Source organism: Elephas maximus, chromosome 17 (genome assembly GCF_024166365.1).
Source record: "Elephas maximus indicus isolate mEleMax1 chromosome 17, mEleMax1 primary haplotype, whole genome shotgun sequence".
Taxonomy (NCBI): domain Eukaryota; kingdom Metazoa; phylum Chordata; class Mammalia; order Proboscidea; family Elephantidae; genus Elephas; species Elephas maximus.
Genome location: NC_064835.1, coordinates 83,963,640 through 83,988,360, shown reverse-complemented (window position 1 = coordinate 83,988,360; position 24,721 = coordinate 83,963,640). Strand labels below are relative to the sequence as shown.

Genomic DNA, 24,721 nt, shown 5'->3' with positions numbered 1-24,721 from the left:
CAGGCCAGCAAATCTGGTCTTTTTTTGTGAGTTAGAATTTTGTTCTACATTTTTCTCCACCTCTGTCCGGGGACCCTCTATTGTGAACCCTGTCAGAGTAGTCGGTGGTGGGACCCAGGCACCATCTAATTGTGCTGGACTCAGTCTGGTGGAGGCTGTGGTAGTTGTGTTCCATTAGTCCTTTGGACTAATCTTTCCCTTGTGTCTTTAGTTTTCTTCATTCTCCTTTGCTCCAGGTGGTGTGAGACCATTGGAGTATATTAGATGACCGCTCACAATCTTTAATGACTCCAGATGTTACTCACCAATGTAGAACATTTTCTTTATAAACTATGTTAGACCAGTTGATCTAGATGTTCCCTGAGACCATGATCCCTACAGCCCTCAGCGTGGTAATTTGGTCACTCAGGGAGTTTGGATGTGTCTGGAGGTTCCTTGACCTTGCCTTGGACAAGTTGTGCTGGCTTCTTGTCTAAGTATGTTTATCTTGTATCCTGCTACACTGTTAAATCTTTCTATTAGTTCCAGTAGTTTTCTTTTGGAGTCTTTTGGGTTTTCTATGTATAGTATCATATCATTTGCAAATAGGGACAGTTTTACTTCTTCTTTACCAATTTAAATGCCCTTTATTTCTTTTTCTTGGCTTATTGCTCTAGCTAGGGCTTCCAGCACAGTGTTAAATAGGAGTGGTGGTAAAGGGCATCCTTGTCTTGTTCCTGTTCTTGAGGGGAATATTTTCAGCCTCTCTCCATTAAGAATGATGTTTCCTGTTGGTTTTGTATAGATGCCCTTTATTGTGTTGAGTAATTTCCATTGTATACCTGTTTTATTAAGAGTTATTATCAGGAATGGGTATTAGACTTTGTCGAATGCCTTTTCTGCGTCGATTGAGACGATCATGTGATTCTTTTATTTATGTGGTGGTTTATTTGCTAATGTTGAACCATACTTGTATGCCTGGTATGAATCCTACTTGGTCATGATGTATTATTTTTTTGATATGATGCTGAATTGTGTTGGCTAGAATTTTGTTGAGAATTTTTGCATCTATATTCATGAGAGGTATTGGTCCGTAATTTTCTTTTTTTGGTGGTGTCTTTGCCTGGTTTTGGTATCAGGGTTACTCTGATTTCATAGAATGAATTAGAAAATATCCCTTTCTTTTTTGTGTTCTGAAATAGTTTGAGTAATACTTGTGTAAGCTCTTCTCTGATGTTTGGTAGAATTCTCCACTGGAGCCATCTGGGCCAGGGGTTTTTTTGGTTGGGAATTTTTTAAATTACCTTCTCAGTCTCTTCCCTTGTTATGGGTCTGTTCAGATTTTCAACATCATTTTGTGTTAGCTTGGGTAGGTAGTGCGTTTCTAGAAATTGGTCCATTCCTCTAGGTTTTCAAATTTGTTGGAGTGTAGTTTTTCATAAAACTCTGTTATGATCCTTTTTATTTCAGTTGGGTCTGTTGTAATGTCCCCCATTTCATTTCTTATTTGGGTCATTTGCGTCCTCTCCTGTTTTTATTTTATTTGGCCAGTGGTTGGTCGATTTTGTTGATCTTTTCAAAGAACTAACTTCTGGTTTTGTTGAATTTTTTTTTTTTTCCTGTTGGTTTGCTACTCTCTATTTCATTTATTTCTACTCTGATCTTTGTTATTTTCTTTCTTCTAGTGGCTATGGGCTTCTTTTGCTGTTCTCTTTCTACTTATTCAAGTTTTGTAGCAAATATTTTGATTTTTGTCCTCTTTCTTTTTTGATGTGTGCATCTATTGCTATAAACTGACCTCTGAGCACTGCCTTTGCTGTGTCCCAAAGGTTTGGGTATGATGTGTTTTCATTCTCATTTGATTCTAGGAATTGTTTGATTCCATCTTTGGTTTCTTCTATTACCCAGTGGTTTTTAAGCAGGGTGTTATTCAGTTTCCATGTAACTGATTTCTTTTCCTTGCTCTTTTGTTGTTAATTTCTACTTTGATGGTGTTGTTGTCAGAAAAGATACTTTGTATTATCTCAGTGTTTTGGATTTTGTTGAGGGTTGCTCTGTGGCCTAAGATGTGGTCTATTCTGGAGAACGTTCCATGTGTGTTTCTTTTTAGATGTTCTGTCCTTCATTGAGAGAGGCGTGTTGAAGTCTCCTAGTGTTATTGTGGAAGTGTCAGTTTCTCTTTTCAGTGCCGTTTGAGTTTGTTTTATATATTTTGGAGCCCTGGCATTGGGTACATAGGTGTTTTTTATGGTTAAGCCTTCATGATGGATCATCCCCATAATCATTATATAGTGCCCTTTTTTGTCTTTCATGGTGAATTTTGTTTTAAAGTGTTTTATCTGAGATTAGTATTGCCACTCCTGCTCGTTTTTGGTAGCCGTTTGCTTGATATATTTTTTCCATTCTTTGATTTTTAATAAATTTACGTCTTTATTTCTAAGGTGTGTCTCTTGTAGACAGCATATGGATAGCTCCTGGTTTCTTATCTGTCTCTGTATGGGTGCGTTTAGGCCATTTACATTCATTGTAATTATCGATAGGTGTGAGTTTATTGCTGTCATTTCGTAGTGCTTTTTATCGTGGTGCTGACGTTTTCTTTGTTCCTCTTCTGTGCTCAATTCCTTTTGTGGATTTTTATTTCATTTCTTTTGTTTTTAACTGAGACTTTGTTTTTCTTCTTTATTTTGTTGAGTAGGTTTGTTAACTTTCTTTGCAGGTACCTTGAAATTTATCCGTATCTTCCTAGGTTCGAACCAGTCTATTGTTACTTGGTATTGCCTTGCCTTCCTCTCCATTACAAAGTTCTATACCTATACCCTTTAGTCCTTATTTTATTGTTCTCTCATTGTTGTCATTTAGAGATTAACCTCCCTCTATCCCTGTTGTAATTCTTTTCAGTTTTGGATAGTCTTTGAGAGTTCCTTTCCTAGGTTGGTATCTGGCTGGTGTGATTTTGCATCCTGGATTCAGGCTGTGGTCTGTCCACCGATCTCCAGCAGGAGTCCAGGATGGCGAACCTGTGCTGATGAGGGACCTGTGCTCACTATGTCTCCTTGCTCCCTGTTCTCTCTCAGCTTCTTATTCTGTTCGGTGCTTGGTTGAGTTCTTTATCTTTTCATGTGATGCTTAGGGCTCCAGAATTGAGGTTTGTCTCTGTTTTACTTAGTTTTTCAGGTCTTTGCTGTGGAGGGACGGCGTGGTCCTTCTGCCTATCGTGCCATGTTGGCCCTGCCTCCTAAAATTCCGTTTTTAAAATTAATATTTCAGGGAAATGAGAAGGAAATGATTCCATGCACAGGAAGATACTTCATTTATAGCTCACCTGTCAATTAATTTGGGAGATGTTCAATAACATGATATGAATTGGTGAATGAGTTAAGAATTCACCTGTGGAACAAGAGTGGTTTCTGGCCTTTAAACTTTTAAAATTGTAATTTAGTGTGAGAAACTAAACATAAGAATAAACTTTAATTTGGGCCAGGGTCTAAACTATTGAATGTTTGTAAAGAAACAGATATGCTAAGTGATAGACCATGCGGTGGGCGTTTAGGGGCTTTTATGTAGACTATCTGTAATTCATAGATAGGAATGATTTTAATCAGCAAATCAATTTTGTCTTTATTGTTTCTTTGTGAGGCATTCTTACAAATGTGTTCTTTTTAATTTTCTGGGAAACTCCGTCTTGGTTTATACAGCAAAGGTCACCTTCATTTCATATGCATGAATACCAGCAATTGTAAGTGAGCGGCTTCGTATCTAGTACAGTGTTCATAACATACTGTCTTATTTTTGCAGAGTGACCTTTGGTCTTGTGGCATTACAGCCATTGAGATGGCAGAAGGTGCTCCCCGTAAGTAACTGTCTCTCCTTTTTCGTGTACTTTTTTAATGTCACTTAAACCTAGTCTCAAGGCTTCAGAAAAACTGGCTCCGTGGATAAAGCCATTCCTGGTGGGGGGTTTTGATGAGGGAATGAATCATCAAGGTTTTGGATGTAAAAGGAATTCTTGGAATTACTCTTCCTTTTGGAGGTCTCCCTGAAGTCCGTAGCCTACATATTTTATTTAAGCTCTGTCAATAGGTGTGACCTGAAATTATGCTGAGTTCAGATACTAGCCAGTAAATTTTCTTTTTAAACTTTGTATTCTGTGAAACTTGTTCGGTCACGTGATACTTTAGTATCGTTAATGTTTTGACTTGACAAATAGAGGCATAACTTTTTATCTATAGAATAATTTTTTCTATTACCTGTGACATTTTTCTGCCTTTTCTAAGAATATTTGCTTCTCCTTTGGATTAAATCAGGTGGAAACTTCATAAAATTGATTTTTGATCAGAGACGGGCATACTAGCAGAGAACAAAAGCTAAAGTGGCATTTTCTGCTGCCCCCCTCCCCCAATCAAAGGTATACACAAAGAAGACATAACCATCGGTATATAGTTGGCACTGGATAAATACTTGTTGAATGAATGAAAATATCTTATCAACAGCAAAAAATTAGTCTGTAATTCAGAATCGGATGTCTGCTTTGAAAACCACACTTTCCCTCCGCGTTTCCCCTATCCTCTAAGCCTTTGAGATGGGGAAGTATACCCCGACCTTTCTCAGTCTGCTTTCACAATGGGACTAGTATTGTCTGCTTCTCCGCCTCATTTCCCAGCTGCCTTGTAAGGTTCTCTTGAAGGCAAATAAACACATGAAATGCGCATGGCCTATTGTGACATGTTAACGCACGACGGGTTTACCTAAAGCGCCTTTTTGGGGCAGTTGATTAAAGTACAAACAGTAATTGCACAGAATTAAACGATTTAGCATTAGACTCACGTTTTTTGCTCTTTCACGGTACTATTAGATATAACAACAACATGTAACATTTTTGAAGAGCTTAATATGTGTTTATTCTGTGCCGGGCATCATGTTGAAGGCCTTTGCAGGCATTGCCTTATTTAATCCTCACAACAGCCCTATGAAAATACAGTTTTAATTGTGATGTTATAAATGACTTAAAAGCTTAAGGTGTTAGTTCCTTTAAGACTCTGTGACTATTTATCTTTGATTTATGAAAGCTTTCCAATGTCTATTTGAAATGGTGTATTCTTGCCGCTCTTGTTCTCCTTATATATTTTGCTGGTTTTTTAATGGGAAGTTCAACTGGGCATGTCAGAGCGGTCATAACCAGATGTCTAGGCTTGTTGACGTAAAGTGTATCAGGTGGATGGTGGGACAGAGCATTTGATGTTAATGAGTGAGCCCTAGAAATCAAGAATAAGTGAAATACCTGTCATACTCACACGACCGTCTCCTCTCCCCAGCTCTCTGTGACATGCATCCAATGAGAGCACTGTTTCTCATTCCCAGAAACCCTCCTCCCCGGCTGAAGTCAAAAAAATGGTAAGCTGTGTATGGTTTTTGTTGTCGTTCTTCTTTTCCTTTTTACTTTTAATGTTTCTTTTTTTAGGTTTACTTTCCTCTGAGTCAAAATTCTAGCCATTCTCCTTTTCACGAGCACGTGAGCCAGTGCCCCCAAAACACCAAATAAAAAGTGCATTTGCTTTTTTTTTTTCAATTTTTTTTCCCTTGATAAATTCTCTTTGAATTACAAAGTAGTGACAAGGTGACCATATGAAACACCACATTTAATTTCAATATGTAAACACCCTTTTAAGGGTGATATGTTTGTAGCCATCTTTACATTGAAGAAACAGAACCGTATTGACTTGCAGTTCCTCAGGTGAAATAGGATTTTAAAATTAATGGAGGTGTTTACTGTAATTATTACACAGTGGAAGTTAGACATATCCTTTTTCTTTCCAGAAGAGCACATTAAAAAATTGTCCTCTTTTTTTGGCCTGCCACCTTTCTGTCTGCTGTAACTCCCGTACATTTGCTACCAGAGTGTTGATATCTGTGGACAGGGATGAAAACCTTCATTAACGGAAGGCTTTAGAATTGCAGTGTTGTGGGAAAATGCAGGTTGGGGTTGTTGCTGTTGTGTGCCATCAAGTCAGCTCTGACTCATAGCGACCCTACAGAACAGAGTGGAACCACCGGGTTAGTTACTACAAAAATCTTGTGGAGAGGAAGTGAGCCTGGACTTTTTTTTGCCTGGGAGTTTTGTCCACTGGTTCCCTCTTGATCTCTTTTTCCTAAATTCTTCCCTGTCAGCTCTTGTCTGTACCCAAGCGCACCGTGCTCGTGGGCCCTACCATCCTCCTTTTACCATCTCCGTTTCTCTTCATGGGCTGATCTTGTTAGTGCCTGCATACTTTTATTTTTCCCCCTTTTTTTTTCTGGAGCTATTCTTACTCATTTTCCAATTAATGTTGTCTTCTCTTATTTTAGATTCTTGACTCTTAACTCTGAAATATGCAAGAGATCTCAATTTAAGCTTTCTATTCTGGGTATTGTCTTTTAGCTGCATGCTTTTGTCTTCTTGGACTGATGGTCTCCAGTTTTCTTTCCCATCCATGGGCATACACATGCACACATACCTTTTTTACTTTCTTTCATGCTTTGCCCTGTTTCCCCACTATCCTTACCCCCAACACATTTCATCATCCTTTCTCCACCTTTCTTCCGTTTGCAGGATTTTTCTCATTCTTTACATACTGTCTGTAACCACATTCGACTCCAGATGACTGAAGCTGCCTTAATTCCATTTACCAGCTTTTTGAGAGGTTCTTCAAGGCCAAAAACCAAACCAAATCCGTTGCTGTTGAGTTGATTCCGATTCATAGTGACCCTATAGAACTGCCCTGTAGGGTTTCTAAGGAGCAGCTGGTGGATTCCAACTGCCGACCTTTTGGTTAGCAGCCAAACACCTAACTGCTGTGCCACCATGGCCCCTCTTCAAGGCCACACAGTTGCAAAGATTCTAGCACCAAGTGGTTGGTCTCTTGTGTTAAGACATGATAGCTCTGGGTATCCATGGGCAGTCAACCCTAGGGAACCCAAATGCGTATAATGAACATCCTCCAGAATAAGCTATGGGACTTTGATAACACCTTTTCTGGAGCATATAATCTAAGTAATATTAGCTTTTCCATTTCTGTCAGGTTTTATAGAAGGAAATCTGTACTGGAAGGATTGCTAAATTATTGCTTTGTCTTCAGGATACCTCACCATCTTTGAGTTTATCACCTGGCCTCACTTTTTAATTGTAGCTGTGGGTTAACCGCTGTGTATACAACACACAATGATGTGGCGAGACAGACATAGACGACAGTGAATGCTGCTTACGTTCCTTTCTTACGCCGGATGTTCTTTAACTAAACTCGATTAGGTGCCATGTTTATCCATTTGCATCATTGCTCTCATTTTACCCAAGCATTCTGACACGGGCTAGATGATTATAGACATAAAGCTCTTTTTCCTTTGGGATTTTCTGTCTTCCTGTCCACCAGACATACATTTCTGCTATTTTGGAGAAGGGACCTTCCGAAAGAGGACCAGTGAACTCTTTTCCAGCGGAACCTGAGAGTTGATTTTAAAGAATATACTATAGCACCTGTGGGCATGGTGCGTGAGGATCCCTTTGGGCTCTTTTAATTCAGAGCTCTGATTCATTAGGCCCGGGGAGTGACCCAAGTATTTGTATTTTTAATAAACTCCCCAAAATGTTTCTGGCGGACAGCGGGATTGGGGGAATCTCTGTGTTAGAGCATTCCTCTACACTGTGTAAAATCTTTGATGCTCCACTTGACCATGGAATAAAGTAACAACTTCTTTGCATGACTTTGAGGGACTTCTCTGAGCTGACCCTAACCTATTTTATTCAGTCTTTTCCACCTTTCCTACTAGCCACAGAAAATTATTCATTATACTCTAATACTTTTCTACCTTTGTCTGCTTTGTTCCTTTACCGTGGGATGCTGTATTCTCTGCCCCATCTTTGGACTGTCAGATATCCTACTTTTTTTTTTTTTTTTCATGTTCAACCCCCGTAACAGTTGTTATTTTTTCCTTCCTCTGTAAAGTTTGATTATATATCTTGTTATTGTGTATACCTATTAAATTTCATTTACTTTAGTTCCTATGTATATTTCCTACAGGGTCTAACATAACAAAATACAAATAAATGGTACATAAATATTTGTTGAATTGAAAAAAAAAAATACTAAGTTTGAATGAAACTGCAAGACAATAGAAATGTTTCTTAAAAGCAGTGAAGTAATTGGAAAGAACTGAAGTAATTTTCTAAATCACGTTTTTAAAGACTGAACAGTCATTCATTCATTCAACAAACATTTATTACACACCTATTGTGATGTGTCCTACCCAGTGTTGGACATGGGTGACAACTTGAAAAATAGGAACCAGTCCCTGATTGCTACCATTTCAGACCAGCAAGGGAGACAGAGGCATACAGTGTACAGTCTGTTCTGTGCAGATGACCCCAGAGGAAGGCCTCCTAATAGGGTGGGTGGGGAAAAGGCTTCCCAGAAGAGGTGATTCCTAAGCTGAGTTTCACAGGGTAGGATGGGTCCCAGTGGCTTAGCCAAGGCTAGGGATGGGGGTCATCCTGAGCCAGGCATGTAGAAATAGGCTAAAATAGAAGTGAGTGTAGCTGACAGAATCACAGCTTCCGTCAAAACTTTGAGTTTCTACCTCTGTGCATTAAGCATACAGAGCTGATAAATGTCTTTGAGTGAACAAACTAGTTTGAAGTTCTAATTGAAGTGACATTAGTAGGTTCCAGAGTCCCAACGTTTGGTCACCGGCTGGACTCCTTTCTGTGCCTGTCATTCTCTTCTGGGCACCAGACAGCTATCCACTCTCTGCCTTCGTTTTTGTGGAAACCTTCCTCTATCTCCTTGCCTCCTCCACGCCTAGATTAAGTGATTAATAAGCAACATTAGATTTAAACCACCCTCCCCGCCCAAAAAACAAACCATAAAAAAAAACCCACTGCTGTCCAGTCAATTCCGACTCATAACAACCCTATAGGACAGAGTAGAGCTGCCCCATAGGGTTTCCAAGGAGAGGCTGGTGCATTTGAACTGCCATCCTTTTGGTTAGCAGCTCAATGCTTAACCATTGTGCCACCAGGGCTCTGATTTAAACCCAGCTCATTTAAATCCGATTTCCATCATTGTAGTATGTTGGTGAGATGGAATAACTTTTAAACTTTGTTTAATTAATGCTCTTGATCCCCAAAGGTCCTGAGCTCTATTTCAGTCGTAAAAGCAATTAAGCATTGTACATTAATTTATAAACAGGCATCAAAAAGTGAACTAAAAGTTGAAAAGAAAGTAAGACGCCCTTTTTGGGTAACTGTCAGTTGACCCTGTAGCTCTCTTTTTGGAAAAAGTTATATTGGATCATTTTCTCCATTATTTCCAAGTCCCAGTGGCCTGTTTATTTTCTGTTTCCATTTACCTTCTAAATACCCTCATCAACAGAGATGGACTGCACCGAGGGCTCAAACATAGCAACGATTGTGAGGATGGCCCAGGACCGGGCAGTGTTGCGTTCTGTTGTACGTAGGGTCACTATGAGCTGGAAGCAACTCAGCAGCACCTAACAGCCACAGTTATTCCTGTGTACTTGCAGAATGTTCGTGGTGAATTCTGAGGCTCTTCATTGTTTTAGGCTTGTCACTTAACTGATAATTTAGAGCTCTTCATAGTAGAAATTTGATGTTCTTTTTTACTTCCTCTTACAGGTCAAAGAAATTTTTTAGTTTTATAGAGGGGTGTCTGGTGAAGAATTACATGCAGCGACCTTCCACAGAGCAGCTTTTGAAACATCCTTTTATAAGGGATCAGCCAAACGAAAGGCAAGTTAGAATCCAGCTTAAGGACCATATAGACCGGACCAGAAAGAAGAGAGGAGAGAAAGGTACCACATCTGTTTTGATTAATAGTTTGTCTCTGCCATGCAGTTTAGTGATGGGGTGTAGGACCCAGCCTGGCTCCAGGCGAGGTTGAACTGAGCTGCGTGGTGTGTTGCCAAGCTCCGGGACCAAATACAGGCCCCCTGGCATGTCAGCATGGTGGGCTATATTTCTGGTTGTTCAGGAGCGCATCTTTGTTGCCTTTGATACTTTTTTTTTCCCTCTCTTCTTCATTATGATTGTTGTGTTCATGGCATACTCCACTCAGGCTTTACTGAGCGTCAGTGGTGAGCAGCATCATCAGTCTTCCATCGTGTTATTCTCCTGCTCAAGAAGCCACAAGGGTTTTTTACTGCTGAGGCCTGTACATGTTGTGTGGTTAGGCACGGGCCACCTGCCCTTCTTGTCCCTCATCGCTGCACAACACAGGCACGCTGTTATGCTTATTACCTATGGTTCCTTTCTATCCTCAGTGTGTCATGCCCTGATTCTTGGTTTTGTTTCCTTGCACACTGTGTCCACCTGCCAGCTGGGCCCTCTGCTTTTCTTTTCCAGCAAGGTGTAGGTCAGACGCCGTCACCATCTTCACCAAACCTTCTCTGAAGGCTGTACCTCCTGTTAACCCTTCTGTTTTGTGAACTCTTACAGCAATTTCATAGAAGAACATTTGGATAACTGGCATCCCAGGAATTTTTTTTTTTTTTTTGACACTCAAATTTCAGGGCAAAAGAAGAAACTATGAAGAGCCAGTTCAGGGCAGTGAAAGAGTTGATTGAACAATTACCCTTTGGACTGTGTACTGAACTTTTTACATGTTCATTTTAGCCTTAAATAACTTCCGTATTCATAGTTAAGTCTTCACTGATTTTCACAGTAACATTTTGCTCTCATATATTGAGTCATAAATGTAATTAAGCATTGTATGTTAAGTTAAACAATTGTAACAGAGTGAACAAAAGGTTGAAAAGAAAGTAAGACAACCTTTTTGCTGCACTGTCAATTAACGTGGTAGCTCTCTTTTTGGAGAAAGTTATTTCATATTGGACCGTTTTCCCATCATCTCCAAGTCCCTGTGGCCACTTTGTTTTCTCTTCGCATTCACCTTTCAAGTACCCTTACCGTCTCTTATTAGTAACTAACAGTTCGTAGTGCAAAATTTTAAACATATCAGAGTATATATTTAAAGGATTCCAGAGATCATATGGGTTGAAATTCCCATTAAACATTAGCATATCTCTGTATATCCATTGAAATTATCTATTAGCTTTGATTTTTTTTTTCTATATCCATTCTGCATCTGGCATAGAAGAGAACTAATGCCATATCTGTAATGAATTTGTCTTGAATCATATTTTGAATTCTCGGTCTCATCATCTTAGTTATCTAGTGCTGCTATAACAGAAATGCCACAGGGTTGGCTTTAACAAAGAGAAATTTATTCTCTCACAGTCTAGGAGACTACAAGTCTGAATTTGAGGGTGCCAGCTCCAGGGGAAGGCTTTCTGTCGGTTGTCGGAGAAGGGCTTTGTCATCAATCTTCCCCTGGTCTGTAGCTTCTCAGTGCTGGGACCCTGGGTTCAGAGGACAGGCTCCCTTCCTGGTTCTTCATTCTTGGTGGCATGACGTCCCTCTCCCCTTTGCTTGATTCTCTGTTTTATATCTCAAAAGAGATTGACTCAATATACAACCTGATCCTTTGGATTGAGTCCTGCTTCAACATAACTGCCTCATTAACATCGTAGAGGTAGGCGTTGTGAATTGAATTGTGTCCCCCCAAAAAGGTGTGCCAACCTGGCTAGTCCATGATTCCCAGTATTGTGAGATTGTCCATCATTTTGTCATCTGATGTGATTTTCCTATGTGTTATAAGTTCTACCTCTGCGATGTTTAATGAGGTAGAATTGTTGTTGTTAGGTATCATTGAGTTGGCACCGACTCATAGCAACCCTGTGTACAACAGAACGAAACACTGCCTAGCTCTGCACCATCCTTACAGTTGTTGTTACACTTGAGGTGGGATTAGAGACAGTTATGCAGATGAGGCAGGATTCAATCTGCAAGATTAGGTTGGGTCTTAAGTCAATGTATTTTAAGATATGAAGGAGAGAAGCAAGCAAGAGAGACGGAGGACCTCATACCACCAAGAAAGCAGTGCCAGGAGCAGAGCATGTCCTTTGAACCTAGGATCCCTGCACCTGAGAAGCTGCTAGTCCAGGGGAAAACTGACAAGGACCTTCCCCCAGAGCTGACAGAGAAAGTCTTCCCCTCAAGCTGTCACCCTAAATTTGGACTTTTAACCTCCTACACTGTAAGAGAATAAGTTTCTTCTTGTTAAAGCCATCCATTCGTGGTATTTCTGTTACAGCAGTAGTAGATGACTAAGACAGTAGGATTTACAACATAGAAAAATCACATTAGATCACATAATGGTGGACAGCCACACAATACTGGGAATCATGGCCTAGCCAAGCTAAGAGATTTTTGGAGGAAACAATTCAATCCCTAATACTCATCTTACCAGAAAATTGATTTTCATCTGTTAAGTCTCTACAAAAATTAGAAATGCATTTCTAGTTTGTGAACAATATTTGTTTTTTAAATCTCTTCCACTTGTCTGGTTTTGATGGCTCCCTGGAGTAAAATTGTTCTGTTACAGTTGGATACTGACATTGAGTGAAGGGATCAATAAAAATGGCCTCTTACTTTTGGGAAAAAGGTATAAAGCCTATTGAAGTGAAAATAAGATACTCACCTTGAAACCTTTTTGTGCAATCTCATTTAAATAGAGCAGTTTTTGTTTTGTTCTCTTGCTCTGTTGTTCCATTAGTTTTTTCCTGGGCCTTTTTATAATTTGTGGGGACATTTGATTTTTGTTTTCTGCTCTAAGTACCTACGTAATGTTTTCCTTCTTGTCAGACTGGCAGACTTTTCTCTCCGTTGCCTGCTCAGTGGGTCCCTGATTGCTCACAATAACCAAATAAATTCCATTAGTTGCATTAGTTAGTTTCAGCAGCTATATCACTTGAGTTTTGGCATCAAAGTGGACTTTCTGAATTGGCTGCACTCTTGGCCGACTTTACCTGAGGTGTCATGTGCTCTGAGGTCCTTTCTCATGGTTCTGCACTTCTTCAGCAGTTCACCCCCCCAAGGGGTGTCTTGAGTGCAGTGGAATCTAGTCTTCTCTGGGTTGTAGTTAGGCTCCCCCAGAAAATCGCCACAGTTGACTGTGGGAATTTGGAGTGGCACCCCCCCACCCACCCACCCAAGTTCTCCGGTGCACATTGGTATTTTCACAGAGGACATCTTATTTCTTTTCTGTCCTAAGGTTGGAGAGACTTGCCTGTACACGCATGTGTCGTGATTCATGCGCTACCCTGTGTGTTTTGTGCTTTTCTTTGTAGATGAGACAGAGTATGAGTACAGTGGAAGCGAGGAAGAGGAGGAGGAGGTGCCTGAACAGGAAGGAGAGCCGAGGTAACAATACAGCCCAGTGTTCAACTTCCTGCTTGATGGAGACATTACGTTTCCTGCCGATGCCAGGATTTCAGAGCTCCTACATAGTATGAAGGAACCTTACATTAATTTAAAAGTGCCTTAGTGTCTTTCACTCTTCTCTGTTATTTGAAAGATCCCCACAAACATTCTTCCCGTTTGGATCCTCTGGCCCAGTGGTTCTTTAATGAGGATTACATGTGCTCTGCTCACCCAGTCGTTTGAAAATGTGGGGTTGTGCTGGCATTTAATTCTCCAGGAGCCACAGATGGGAAGTGCCTTGTGGTGTATAGGACAGATACCAAAAAACGCAGTTGAGTTGGTTCCTGCTCATATGGACTCTACAGGACAGAGTAAAACTGCCCTAGAGTTTGCAAAGCTATAAATCTTTAAAGAATCCTACCGTCACGTCTTTATCCTGTGGAGCGGCTGGTGGATTTGAACCGCTCACCTTTTGGTTGGCAGCTGAATGTTTTTAACCACTGCGCTACCAGGGCTCCTTGGTTATAGGATAGTCCTGCACAGGAAGAGTTGTACTTTTTATGTGATGTAGGACTTGTCATGGAAAACGCTGTACCTAGCACAGTCTTTCTCAAAACAAATTTATTTATTTATTGTGGGGGGCTCTTCTGACAGGTACCTTTACCTGCATTTCTTTCCTTTGCTAAGATGTATTCTGTCCTGTGCCCACTCTGATCTGTGTTTTGGTTTATCTCTGGCTTTATGAGGTACAGTGAAGCAGAGATCAAAGAGCTGAAATTGGTAGGTGGACCCATAACCAAAAAATACGTTGCTGCTGAGCTGATTGCAACTCGTAGTGACCCCGTAGAACAGAGTTGGGCTCTGCTCTGCCCTGTAGAGTCCATATGAGCAGAAACTGACTCAACTGCCCCATAGGGCTTTCAAGGAGCAGCTGGTGGATCCAAACTGTCAACCTTTTGGTTAGCAGCTGAGCTCTTAACCACTTCACCACCAGGGCTCCTAGATGGACTCATCCAAATCCACTGCCGTCGGGTCGATTCCAACTCATAGTGACCCTATAGGACAGAGTAGAACTGCCCCATAGAGTTTCCAAGGAGCGCCTGGTGGATTTGAACTGCAAACCTATCGGTTAGCAGCCATAGCACTTAACCACTACACCACCAGGGTTTCACTCATACTAGATGATTAATCAGGGAACAGGATTTTTGGATTTTAGCAAGGTTTGCCTGGCAGTCGTTCATGTTGCCGCTACACGTGACTGATTAATTGAACAAAAGGAGGATGGAAGGGAATGTTGAGAAACCTTTGGGGACCTATACCCCAGAGAATGCAAGTTTGGAGAGAGTGTGTCATGTCAAGAGATGAACGAAAACTTCCTAAAGAAACTCCATGATATCTTGTTCTTCTTATGCAGGAGTAGAATTAAATTGATTTTAGACTAAAAATTTTTGAGAAATTTGAACTGATTTCATATGCGATATAACCCTTGAATAAGAGCATGATGTAGTAAGAGACCATATAAGGAGATTTGTTGGGCATGTTATTCTGGTTGGTTTGGAAGTAGAGCAGTGACTCGCAGCACAGAGCCCAGCTAGGAATTGATGCTATTTAATGTTCCTGTGCAATGGCTAATTCATGGGACCCTGGAAATAGAGGCAGTGGGAGGAGAATACGTGACAAGACTTGATGGTTGATCAGACAAAGAAGGTGAACCAAAGGCAAATACTGAACAGCACGCTGATATTTATAGCCTAGCAGGGTAGGAAAATGATGTACCTCTCGCTGGTGGAAAATAAGGCAAAGGGAGAATTCACGTGAGAATCCTAAGTAGAGAGATAATGAAAATAGTTGGCAGACAAACACCCAGGACAGAGTTTTAAAGGATTTACCAAATGAATAAAGGGAGACATGGGACTGTTGTTGAGTTGTAGATGCCAGACTGGGAGTAACTTAAGAGAATGAGTGTAGAAGAACAGAATGCCAGTGCAGCTCTCTCATTTAAAGGGCAGTGCCACTTGGACACTGAGCCCTGGTGGCAAAGTGGTTAAGAGTGTGACTGCTAACCAGCAGGTTGGCAGTTCAGATCCACCAGCTATGGGGCAGTTCTACTATGTGCTCTAGGGTCACTCTGAGTTGCAATCGACTCGACAGCAATGGGTTTGGTTTTTTTGTTTTTGGGCCATTTGGACACATCCCTTATCACTCTTGCTCCCTCCTATAGTTCCATTGTTAACGTGCCTGGTGAGTCTACTCTCCGACGGGATTTTTTGAGGCTGCAGCAGGAGAACAAGGAACGTTCTGAGGCTCTTCGGAGACAGCAGCTGCTGCAGGAGCAACAGCTCCGAGAGCAGGAAGAATATAAAAGGCAGTTGCTAGCAGAGAGACAAAAACGGATCGAGCAGCAGAAAGAACAGAGGCGGCGACTAGAAGAGGTACGAAAAGGAAAATGCCCAACTTGGTCTTTTCTTCTTTCTTTATTTACGTTGGTAGCAAACATTCAAAGGAATAGTCTCTGTAGCCTCCTGAGGTAATACCTAACCCCTGGCTTCGCTGTTCAAGTAACTTCTGAAGGAAAGCTTATGCTTTCAGCCTGGCAGGCTTTCACATTCCTTGAGGCCTTAGAGATGTTTTCTTTGCTTGTGAAAACTTTGAAGACCTGCCCCACGGTTACTCATCGGTGTATTGTGTTAGATGAAGAGTGGCACTGTCCCACAGACCGTCTCCTGGTTTTGTGGAGTCTGTTCCCCATTGTGGTTTTTGGTGGCTTGCTCAGGCTTGACCTGACTACTTTTACACTCTTGGCCTCTGGGTCCAAGTATACGTGTACGCATTTTTCTGAAACTTCAGACTTTTTCACAGGAAAAACATTTTTCTGCAAGTGCTTTAACTTTAGGTATATTTAACGTATCTGTTGGGTACACGGTAACCCTGGTTGTGTAGTGGTTAAGAGCTACGGCTGCTAACCAAAAGGTTGGCAGTTCAAATCCATCAGGCACTCCTCGGAAACCCTATGGGGCATTTCTACTCTGTCCTATAGGGTTGCTATGAGTTGGAATCGGCTCGACGGCAACGGATTTTTGGTTTTTATTGGGTGCATTACAAATGCTGTTCTGTAGTAGTTAACGTGGAGTGAGTTGTGTCCTGTGGTGGAGAAGGACGTTTTGAACTACACCCACTCCTTTAACTCATTAATACTTCTAATGTTGGTGGTGTGGTTACCCACAGATTTTTCATTTTTAATTCAAAGAAACGTTACTTCTCTTGTCACTTAGGGGTGAGAAAAGCCTTTTGACTTCATTTTCCTGACTCCCTTTTGCTTTTTATTTCAAACTCCAAATTTCTCTTTCATTATTATTTCTGTTTCCACTTAATCCTTACACCTCATTGGTTTACCTCCTAAGAACTCAACAACAATAAAGCCCCGTATTGATATCATACAGTGGACTTTAATTTAACTAACGACGCCTGCTGTTCCCCAAGTTATTTAAGAGTATGTGTGGTGGTGGTGGTGGTGTGTGCGTGTGTGTGTTTGGTGAGCTGTGTGTGGGTGGTGGCGTGTGTGTGTGTAGGGGGTTCATTTTGTGTATTCGTAATCTGGATTCTGAGAACTCTTTGTAGTAACCTATCGCTTGTGTAGAAAATCAATGTCTACCTCACTAAAGAGACTGGAAGAAATAAGCCAGGGCTTTTGTGAGAGAACACGGGGCATACATTCCCCTGTAGTAGGGACAGTGTGACCATTTATGTAACTCTTTATAGTTTGTAAATTTGTAATTTTTTTTTATGACTTGTTCTTTGAACATAACAGAAACGCTGAGTGTATTCAGAGGTTTGCTCAAGTTGCATGTTGACTATTAAAACAAACCAAACGAAACCAAACCTGTTGCCGTCCAGTCAATTCCGACTCATAGCAAGCCTACAGGGCAGAGTAGAACAGCCCCACAGGGTTTCCAAGGAGCGGCTGGTAAATTTGACCTGCCGACCTTTTGGTTAGCAGCCAAGCTCTTAACCACTACACCACCAGGGCTCCATATTGATTATTATACTTATTATATTAGAATACTTGTGTCCTGAGACTCTGGGAGTTCCTAGTTTTCTTTATATGGTGTTCTCCACTGTCTCTTCAGATAAAGGGCTGTGTTTTCCTTAAGAAGGTGATGCACCTTACTTTGGTGGTTTATAAATTGGAATGCTAAGCACGGGGTCCTTTAGAGCTCATTTGTAACAGAGGCCTTGGGAATGACCATCAGGCCCTGTGGTAGTGAGACAACAATGTCTATTATTCAGCCTGTATCCAGTCTAGGCAATGAGGACTTCAGGGTGTGAGGTGAACAGATGACTCAAGGAAAGAACTGAAGTTTTAGAGTTATTTTGTTTTATTAGCTATGTAGATGCTGAATTAGGGATGTGAGCCAGCATAAGATTTTTGTACTTTATATGTTTTAATTAGCCCTTTAATTTCAGCCTCTCAGTAAAAGTTCAAAGTCAGGGTCATCTCTTACTAACTCTTTTAATAAGAAAAGATGTAGCTGGGCACTGAATAGGGGAACATTTGAATGGATAGATGGGACTGCTCATTTATCCACTAGTTGGGAGTCTTGGTGATCTAGCTCCTTTTTATTAGACTGGGTAATTAATAATTGCCTATATCCTAAGTCTCAGAAAGGTAATTTGGGAATAAATAAGCCATAACAGGGTGTGGCCCTTTATTGATTTTAAAGTTTCAGTCAGAATTGTTTGGGGATTCCTTATGTTATGAACAGAGAAAGGAAATAAGATACATTTATCTGTGGTTTGGTCTGCTACTCTATTAAACTAAAAAAGTTAAATAAAATTCTTAAAGAACATTTATTTTTTGTGAGTTTATGATAACATAGGAAACAAAGAAGAAGGATCAGTAGTTGGTAAATACGGCCTTGGTGGTACAAATGACAGTGGAGATCACGTGAGAGAATTTTGCAAGATGAGCAGCTTGTTTATTGCAAATACCTTTTCTCAAAAACATAAATGGCAGATGTACACATGGACCTCCTTGGATGGAATACACAGGAATCAAATTGACTACATCCGTGGAAAGAGACAATGGAGAAGTTCAGTATCAGTCAGAACAAAGCCAGGGGCTGACTGCAGAACAGACCATCAGTTGCTCATATGCAAGTTCAAGTTGAAACTGAAGAAAATTAAAACAAGCCATGAGAGTCAAAGTATGACCTCGAGCATATCCCACCTGAATTTAGAGACCATCTCAAGAAGAGATTTGAAGCATTGAACACTAATGACTGAAGAGCACATGAGTTGTGGAATGACATCAAGGGCATCATACATGAGGAAAGCAAAAGGTCATTAAAAAGGCAGTAAAAAAAGAAAAGAGCAGAAAAGACTCTGAGCAGAGAGTCTGAAACTTGTTCTTGAATGTTCAGTAGCTAAAACAAAAGGAAAAAAATGATAAAATAGCTGAACAGAAGATTTCAAAGGGCAGCTCAAGAAGACAAAGTATTATGATGACGTGTGCAAATACCTGGATATAGAAAACCGAGAAGGAAGAACATGCTTGGCATTTCTCAAGCTTAAAGAAAGAACTGAAGAAAAAAATCAAGCCTTAAATTGCGGTGTTGAAGGATTATGGGCAAAATACTGAATGACACAGGAAGCATCAAAAGAAGATGGAAGGAATACAGTCACTGAACAAAAATGAACTGGTTGACTTTCAACTGTTTCAGGAGGTAGCATATGGTAGGAACCAGTGATACTGAAGGAAAGAGTCCAGGTTGCACTGGAGGCATTGGCAAAACACAAGGCTTCAGGAATTGATGGAATACCAATTGAGAAGCTTCAAGAAACAGATGCAACACTGGAAGTGCTCACTCGTCTGTGTCAAGAAATTTGGAAGCCAGCTTCCTTGCCAAGCACCTGGAAGGGATCCATATTCCTGCCCATTCCAAAGAAAGGTGAGTCAACAGAATGTGGAAATTATTGAACAAATATCTTTAATATCACAAGTAAAATTTTGGTGAAAATAGTTCAAAAATGGTGCAGCAGTACATCGATTGGCAACTGCCAGAAATTCAAGCCGAATTCAGAGGAGGATGTGAAACACACATCATTGCTGATGTCAGATGGATCTTAGCTGAAAGCAGAGAATATAAGAAAGATGTTTACCTGTGTTTTGTTGACTATGCAAGGGTACTGGACTGTGGGAATCATGACAAATTATGGGAATTCAGGAACGCTTAATTGTGCTCATGAAGAACCTGTACATAAATCAGGAGGCAGTCGTTTGAACAGAACAAGGGGATACTGAGTGGTGCAAAATCAGAAATGGTGTGAGGACTAAGGTGCACCTGACCCAAGCTACGGTGTTCTTAGTTGCCTCGTATGCATGGGAAAGCTGGACGATGACTAAGGAAGACTGAAGAAGAATTGAGGTGTTGGTGAAGAATATCGAATATACCATGGACTGCCAAAAGAACGAAAAGATCTGTTTTGGAAGAAGTACAACCAGAACGCTCCTTAGAAGCAAGGATGGAGAGACTACTTCTCACATACTTTGGACATGTTGTCAGGAGGGATCAGACCCTGGAGAAGGACATCATGCTTGGTAAAATAGAGGGTCAGCAGAAAAGAGGATGACCCTCAACGAGATGGATTGACCCAGTGGCTACAACAATGGGCTCAAGCATAGCAACAATTGTGAAGATGGGACAGGACTGGACAGTGTTTCATTCTGTTGTGAATGTGGTTGATGGCACCTGAGAACAACAACAACAACTGTTAATCTTTCTGTGATATTTGAAAAACATTAATCTTCCTTTATGATCTTTCCTTTCTCAGTTTTCAGCTGTGGAGTCATAGTTGCCCCTTTGTGATCTGGGGGAACCTCCCTCCTTCAAGTGAGGGGTAAATGTTAGTGTGAACCCCAGCAGTTTTTTTTTTTTTTCCTTTGCTTTTCCTTCTACCATGATTACATTCACTTGTGTTCATTTCTATTGTTTATACAAATTCCAAAGTGTGAACGTTAAATTTTAGACCGGTGGGTGGAAGTGGAAAAAATTTAAAAACAAATGAAAGCAAGAGAGAGAAAAAAAAATGTTTTCTGTGTAGAGTGGAATTAGTACAGAAGTTAAATTGTAATAGTGAAAACTTAAAATTTTGTAAGAAAAAAAAAAAAATCGACTTTGCCATGTGCTGCTTGTCTGTTTTTTGCCTGTGAGACCTTAGAAGGCAGGAGTGGTGAATTCCCTTACCCCAAGGACTTTCCAGCAATGTTTCAATGCATTTTGAAGAAATAGGAACCATTTCCTCACCCCTACAGTATGGCCTTTGTTTTGCAAATCATAAGTGCCTGACATCAGGAGGACCTATCAGCACAAGGCTACCTTTTTTTTTTTTTTACAGTTCCAGAGTTCATATGTGCAGTAATCGTAGACATGGCAGGGTAGTACCCTACAGCCAAGGCCTTGCTTTCTTTCTGTCAAGTCAGCAGCTCAGTTGTTAAGGGTGGCTGTCTCGCTTTTAAGAACTCCTTATAAATTCTTAGGTATTCTCTTGGCATCCCCATCTGATGTTTGGTTATATTTACGGTTAAGTCTTATGAAAAGTTAGTTTGGTTTAGCAAATGGTATTTGTTGCCTAAAGGTGGGGAAGAGTCCTCTTTGGGGAAGAAACAAATGGTTTCTGACTATGGTTTCATGGGAACTTACATATCAAAAATCTGAAGAGTTGGTAGTTGATAAATGTGCAATGACAGGAACTCAGAAGTTCTTGGAAATGGGTGAATCTGAAGAGTAGACTGGGTCATTGAAGTCTGTTAGTTTCCAGTAAAAGCCAGTAAATCCCGTGGAGAATATTTAAATGGGCCTCACTATCAGAATGACTTTAGAAAAGTTTTTAGAATTGTGAGATGAAAGCACTGCTTTTAAGTGCCAGAATATATAGAAAGGGAAGTTAAAGATAATTAAAACATAGCTGGAAAAGTTCACGTTTACTCAGGCATGCTTGGGGATATTTAAGAAATGATGGAAATCTCTTTATCATTTGGGAGATTTGGAAACCTCTTTACAGCATCAAGAAACCCTGGTCGCATAGTGGTTAAGAGCTACGGCTGCTTACCAAAAGGTCAGCAGTTCAGATCCACCAGGCGCTCCTTGGAAACGCTATGGGGCAGTTCTACACTGTTCTCTAGGGTTGCTATGAGTCAGAATTGACTTGACGGCAACAAGTTTTTTTTTTTTTTTTTAACAGCATCATGCAGTTTTTCAATTTGTTTGATTTTGTTTTTAAAAAAATGATTAAAAAAAATAATGATAACATCAGTTTGCAAAAGCTGGGTCTTGAAAGGATTGTATCATATTTATCATTTTTAGCACAGTACATCTGAGTCATGTTCCTAACGATCTCCTAGGCTTTGTCATTTGAAATCATAGGCGTAAAGTATGGATTGGTGTTGTTTATTTAGTTGATGACTTAAATATGTTTTATTTTTTGCCAGTTTCTTTGAAGGATCTAGTCCAAGAGGCAAGCGTTTCCCTTTTCACATTCATCATCTATTACACTGTACTGACTAATGGCTTTATTTTAGCTTTTAATTATCCTTCTCTCCATTGCCTCACATCTACCCTGTCAGGACCTGTTCTGATGGCAGTGCGTTTTATGGTTGGTAGTCATTTTGCTCTTAGTACAATTGACAAATCCAAATATTAGAGCATAACATAGAAGAGCACCTGGCAACTGCAGTGTCCTTTGTCCCGGCCATTGGTGTCATCAGCCATTATGGTCTGCTTCGTGGGCTAGCCCTGGGAAATTGAACACTCCACCTTGTCTTATGGTTATTTATGTATGTGTCCAATCTTTCCTAAAAGACCTAGAGGAGAAGGACTGTGTCATACCATCTTTGTATATACCTGACACTTAATAAATATTTCTGAAATGGACGGATCAGTCCTTTGTAGTTCTGTTGTATATCCGGAAAGAAAAGGCTTGTTCTCAAAATTTATGCCCGTTTTAAAAATTGACCTTTGAGCTTGGGATCTCTGGTTTGATTCCTGGAGCCACTTGAAAGTGCTTCAAGGGACTTTACAGGATTTCCTGAGGAGTAAAGGGTGTGTTTTGTCAAGTATGAGACACTATCCAAATGCAACAGTTATTGTCCAAGCCTTTATGCACTTACTAGGTGATCTTTAGAAGATTGCTTTAGGATTTGATTAGGTTTTGTATGGCCTAGAGTCATGAATGGATTGTTGAATCCTTGATTAAATCGTGGGGCAAAATAACAGCAATTTTTGTCTTGGGTGTGTCATGCATTGGACAAAGTGTACGTGTGTTAGATTTAATCAAAAAAAGTATGTTTTGCATGCCTCTTATGAAGGCAGTGTGTGATACAGAGGGGAAAAGACGAGTGAGACATGATTCCTGCTGTCTAGGAGCTTACGGTCTTTTTTAAAAATGTTGATCTAGTAACTGGAGGTATGGTCCTTTCACATAAAACTAAGAAGAAAATGCTTCTCAGAGGCAGCCCTTATTTGGCAATTGAGATTTTTTAGGCAGCCTGCTATTTTGTGCAAGATGTCGTTTGCTTCTTCTTTATTTTATGATGGCTGCATTTTGAGTTAAGCTAAGTCATAATAGATTTTGTGTTTGAAAAGCAATTGAACAAAAACAACTTGATGGATCGAACATACGCTTACTTCACTTTCATTGAGGAATTTCAATGAAATGACTGAAAAAATGCGAATGATACAAACGACAAGGATAATAAGAACAAGGAAGGGAGACCAAATTGTGGAAATTAGCTGGTAGATGAAGAGCTAAGACTCTAAGAAAGCTGATTCTTTATCATCAGTCTTCAGAAAAGAGTCAGAAATGGGAGGTACCAGGTGGGGCTAAAGGAAGAAGATGGGCTGAATATATCTATGCGAGGGGCACTTAGACTGTCCCACCCTGTGCAGCCAGGTTACTGGGTTCCCCAAGTGGATATATACTACCTGGGAAAAGTGAATCTCAGAAACACAGGGTTTGGATAAATCAGGCACAATCGAGTACATGGAGGGAGATGCACTGAAAACTAAGGGCATTAAGTAAAAGTCTAAATACTAATTATTGTGGCTGCAAGCACCCTTACCTCACTCATCTCCCCAAAATGCTGGCAGCTACACTTACTACAAATTCTGCCTGCTTTTCCTACTCTGTTTTCCCGCTTAGACTGGATATTGGGAAGATCTGCTGACCAGCTCAAAGGAAGTAAGGCCCCAAGGAAGTGACCAGGATATCTCCCAGCCACCTTACTCTAAAGCTAGTTTCCTAGTGCTGTCTATTTACACAGGCCTTACAGTCTGCTTTTCAGTGTTTTAAATATGAATCAACAGTCAAGATCAAAGACACTAAGGAAATATTTGACATGATAGATTCTAGAGTAAATAGAATAAAGACGTTTGAGGGAAATAGAGACAATGTAGTGACAGAGACAAATGTTTTACATACATATACAAAATCTTTAATATCCTAAGGAAAAGAAAAGATACCATATTTGTGAAGCAAGACTTCAGAAAATAAGAGTTGTTGGAAAAAAAAAAAAACTCCCAAAAAGTAGGGGCGGGGGGAGACAAGATAATGAATGATAGAACGGAAGAAGAACTTAACAGAATCAAACCAGCAGTTCCAGCATGTGTTCCAGGATGTGAATACTGTAGGAGGAACATATAGGGATAATTCAAGAAAAATTTCCAGAACTAAAAAAATACGAGTTTCTGGATTGAAGAAGCTCACTGAGTACCCAGGACAATGTATGAAAAACACACAAATACACCATCTTAAAATTTTAGGATATCAGGATGAACCAAAAAACCAAACCCATTGCCATTGAGTCAATTCCGACTCTTAGCAACCCTATAGGACAGAGTAGAGACTGCCTCATAGTGTTTCGAAGGAGCAGCCGATGGATTTGAACTGCCAGCCTTTTGGTGAGCAGCTGAATGCTTAACCGCTGTGCCACCAGGGTCCCTAGTGATGAAGAGAGTCTTCTAAAAGCTGTGGTGGTGTGGGGAGGAGGCGGGGGGGGGGTGGGCGGAGAGGGTGCAGGCTGGGTCACATACTAACTACCAGGACACTGCATGGTCTCAGACTATCCAGGAACAGCGCCAGAAACCAGAAGATGATGTAGTAATGCCTTGGAAATTCTCAGGGAAAATTATTTACCTCAGCTGAAATTAGATCTACAATGTAAGGTGAATAAAGATTTTCAGACTCTGCTGCAGAGTCTCAGATTTTTTTTTTTACTTCACCCTTTCTCAAGAAGGTACCTAGAGGATGTGTTTCAACGAGATTAGAAGTAAGACAAGGACTCCAGGAAACTGGATCCTCATCAGGAGAGGGTCCCACGAAGTTGGTGAACAGAAGACAGGATGACTGAAGAGCAATCAGTCTAGATTATACAGTCCA

At 40.5% G+C, this 24,721-nt stretch overlaps 1 protein-coding gene across 47 annotated transcripts in view; it reads left to right on the top strand.

The window, feature by feature from the left end:
* MAP4K4 (mitogen-activated protein kinase kinase kinase kinase 4) overlaps positions 1 to 24,721 on the top strand; it is a 221,182-nt gene that overhangs the window by 149,551 nt on the left and 46,910 nt on the right. For all 47 annotated transcript variants that reach the window (XM_049856285.1, XM_049856273.1, XM_049856274.1 and 44 more), the window contains exons 8-12: positions 3,775 to 3,829; positions 5,292 to 5,370; positions 9,644 to 9,819; positions 13,216 to 13,288; positions 15,510 to 15,720. In XM_049856285.1, coding sequence (XP_049712242.1) covers positions 3,775 to 3,829; positions 5,292 to 5,370; positions 9,644 to 9,819; positions 13,216 to 13,288; positions 15,510 to 15,720 — 594 coding nt within the window. The remainder of the gene's footprint in view (positions 1 to 3,774; positions 3,830 to 5,291; positions 5,371 to 9,643; positions 9,820 to 13,215; positions 13,289 to 15,509; positions 15,721 to 24,721) is intronic.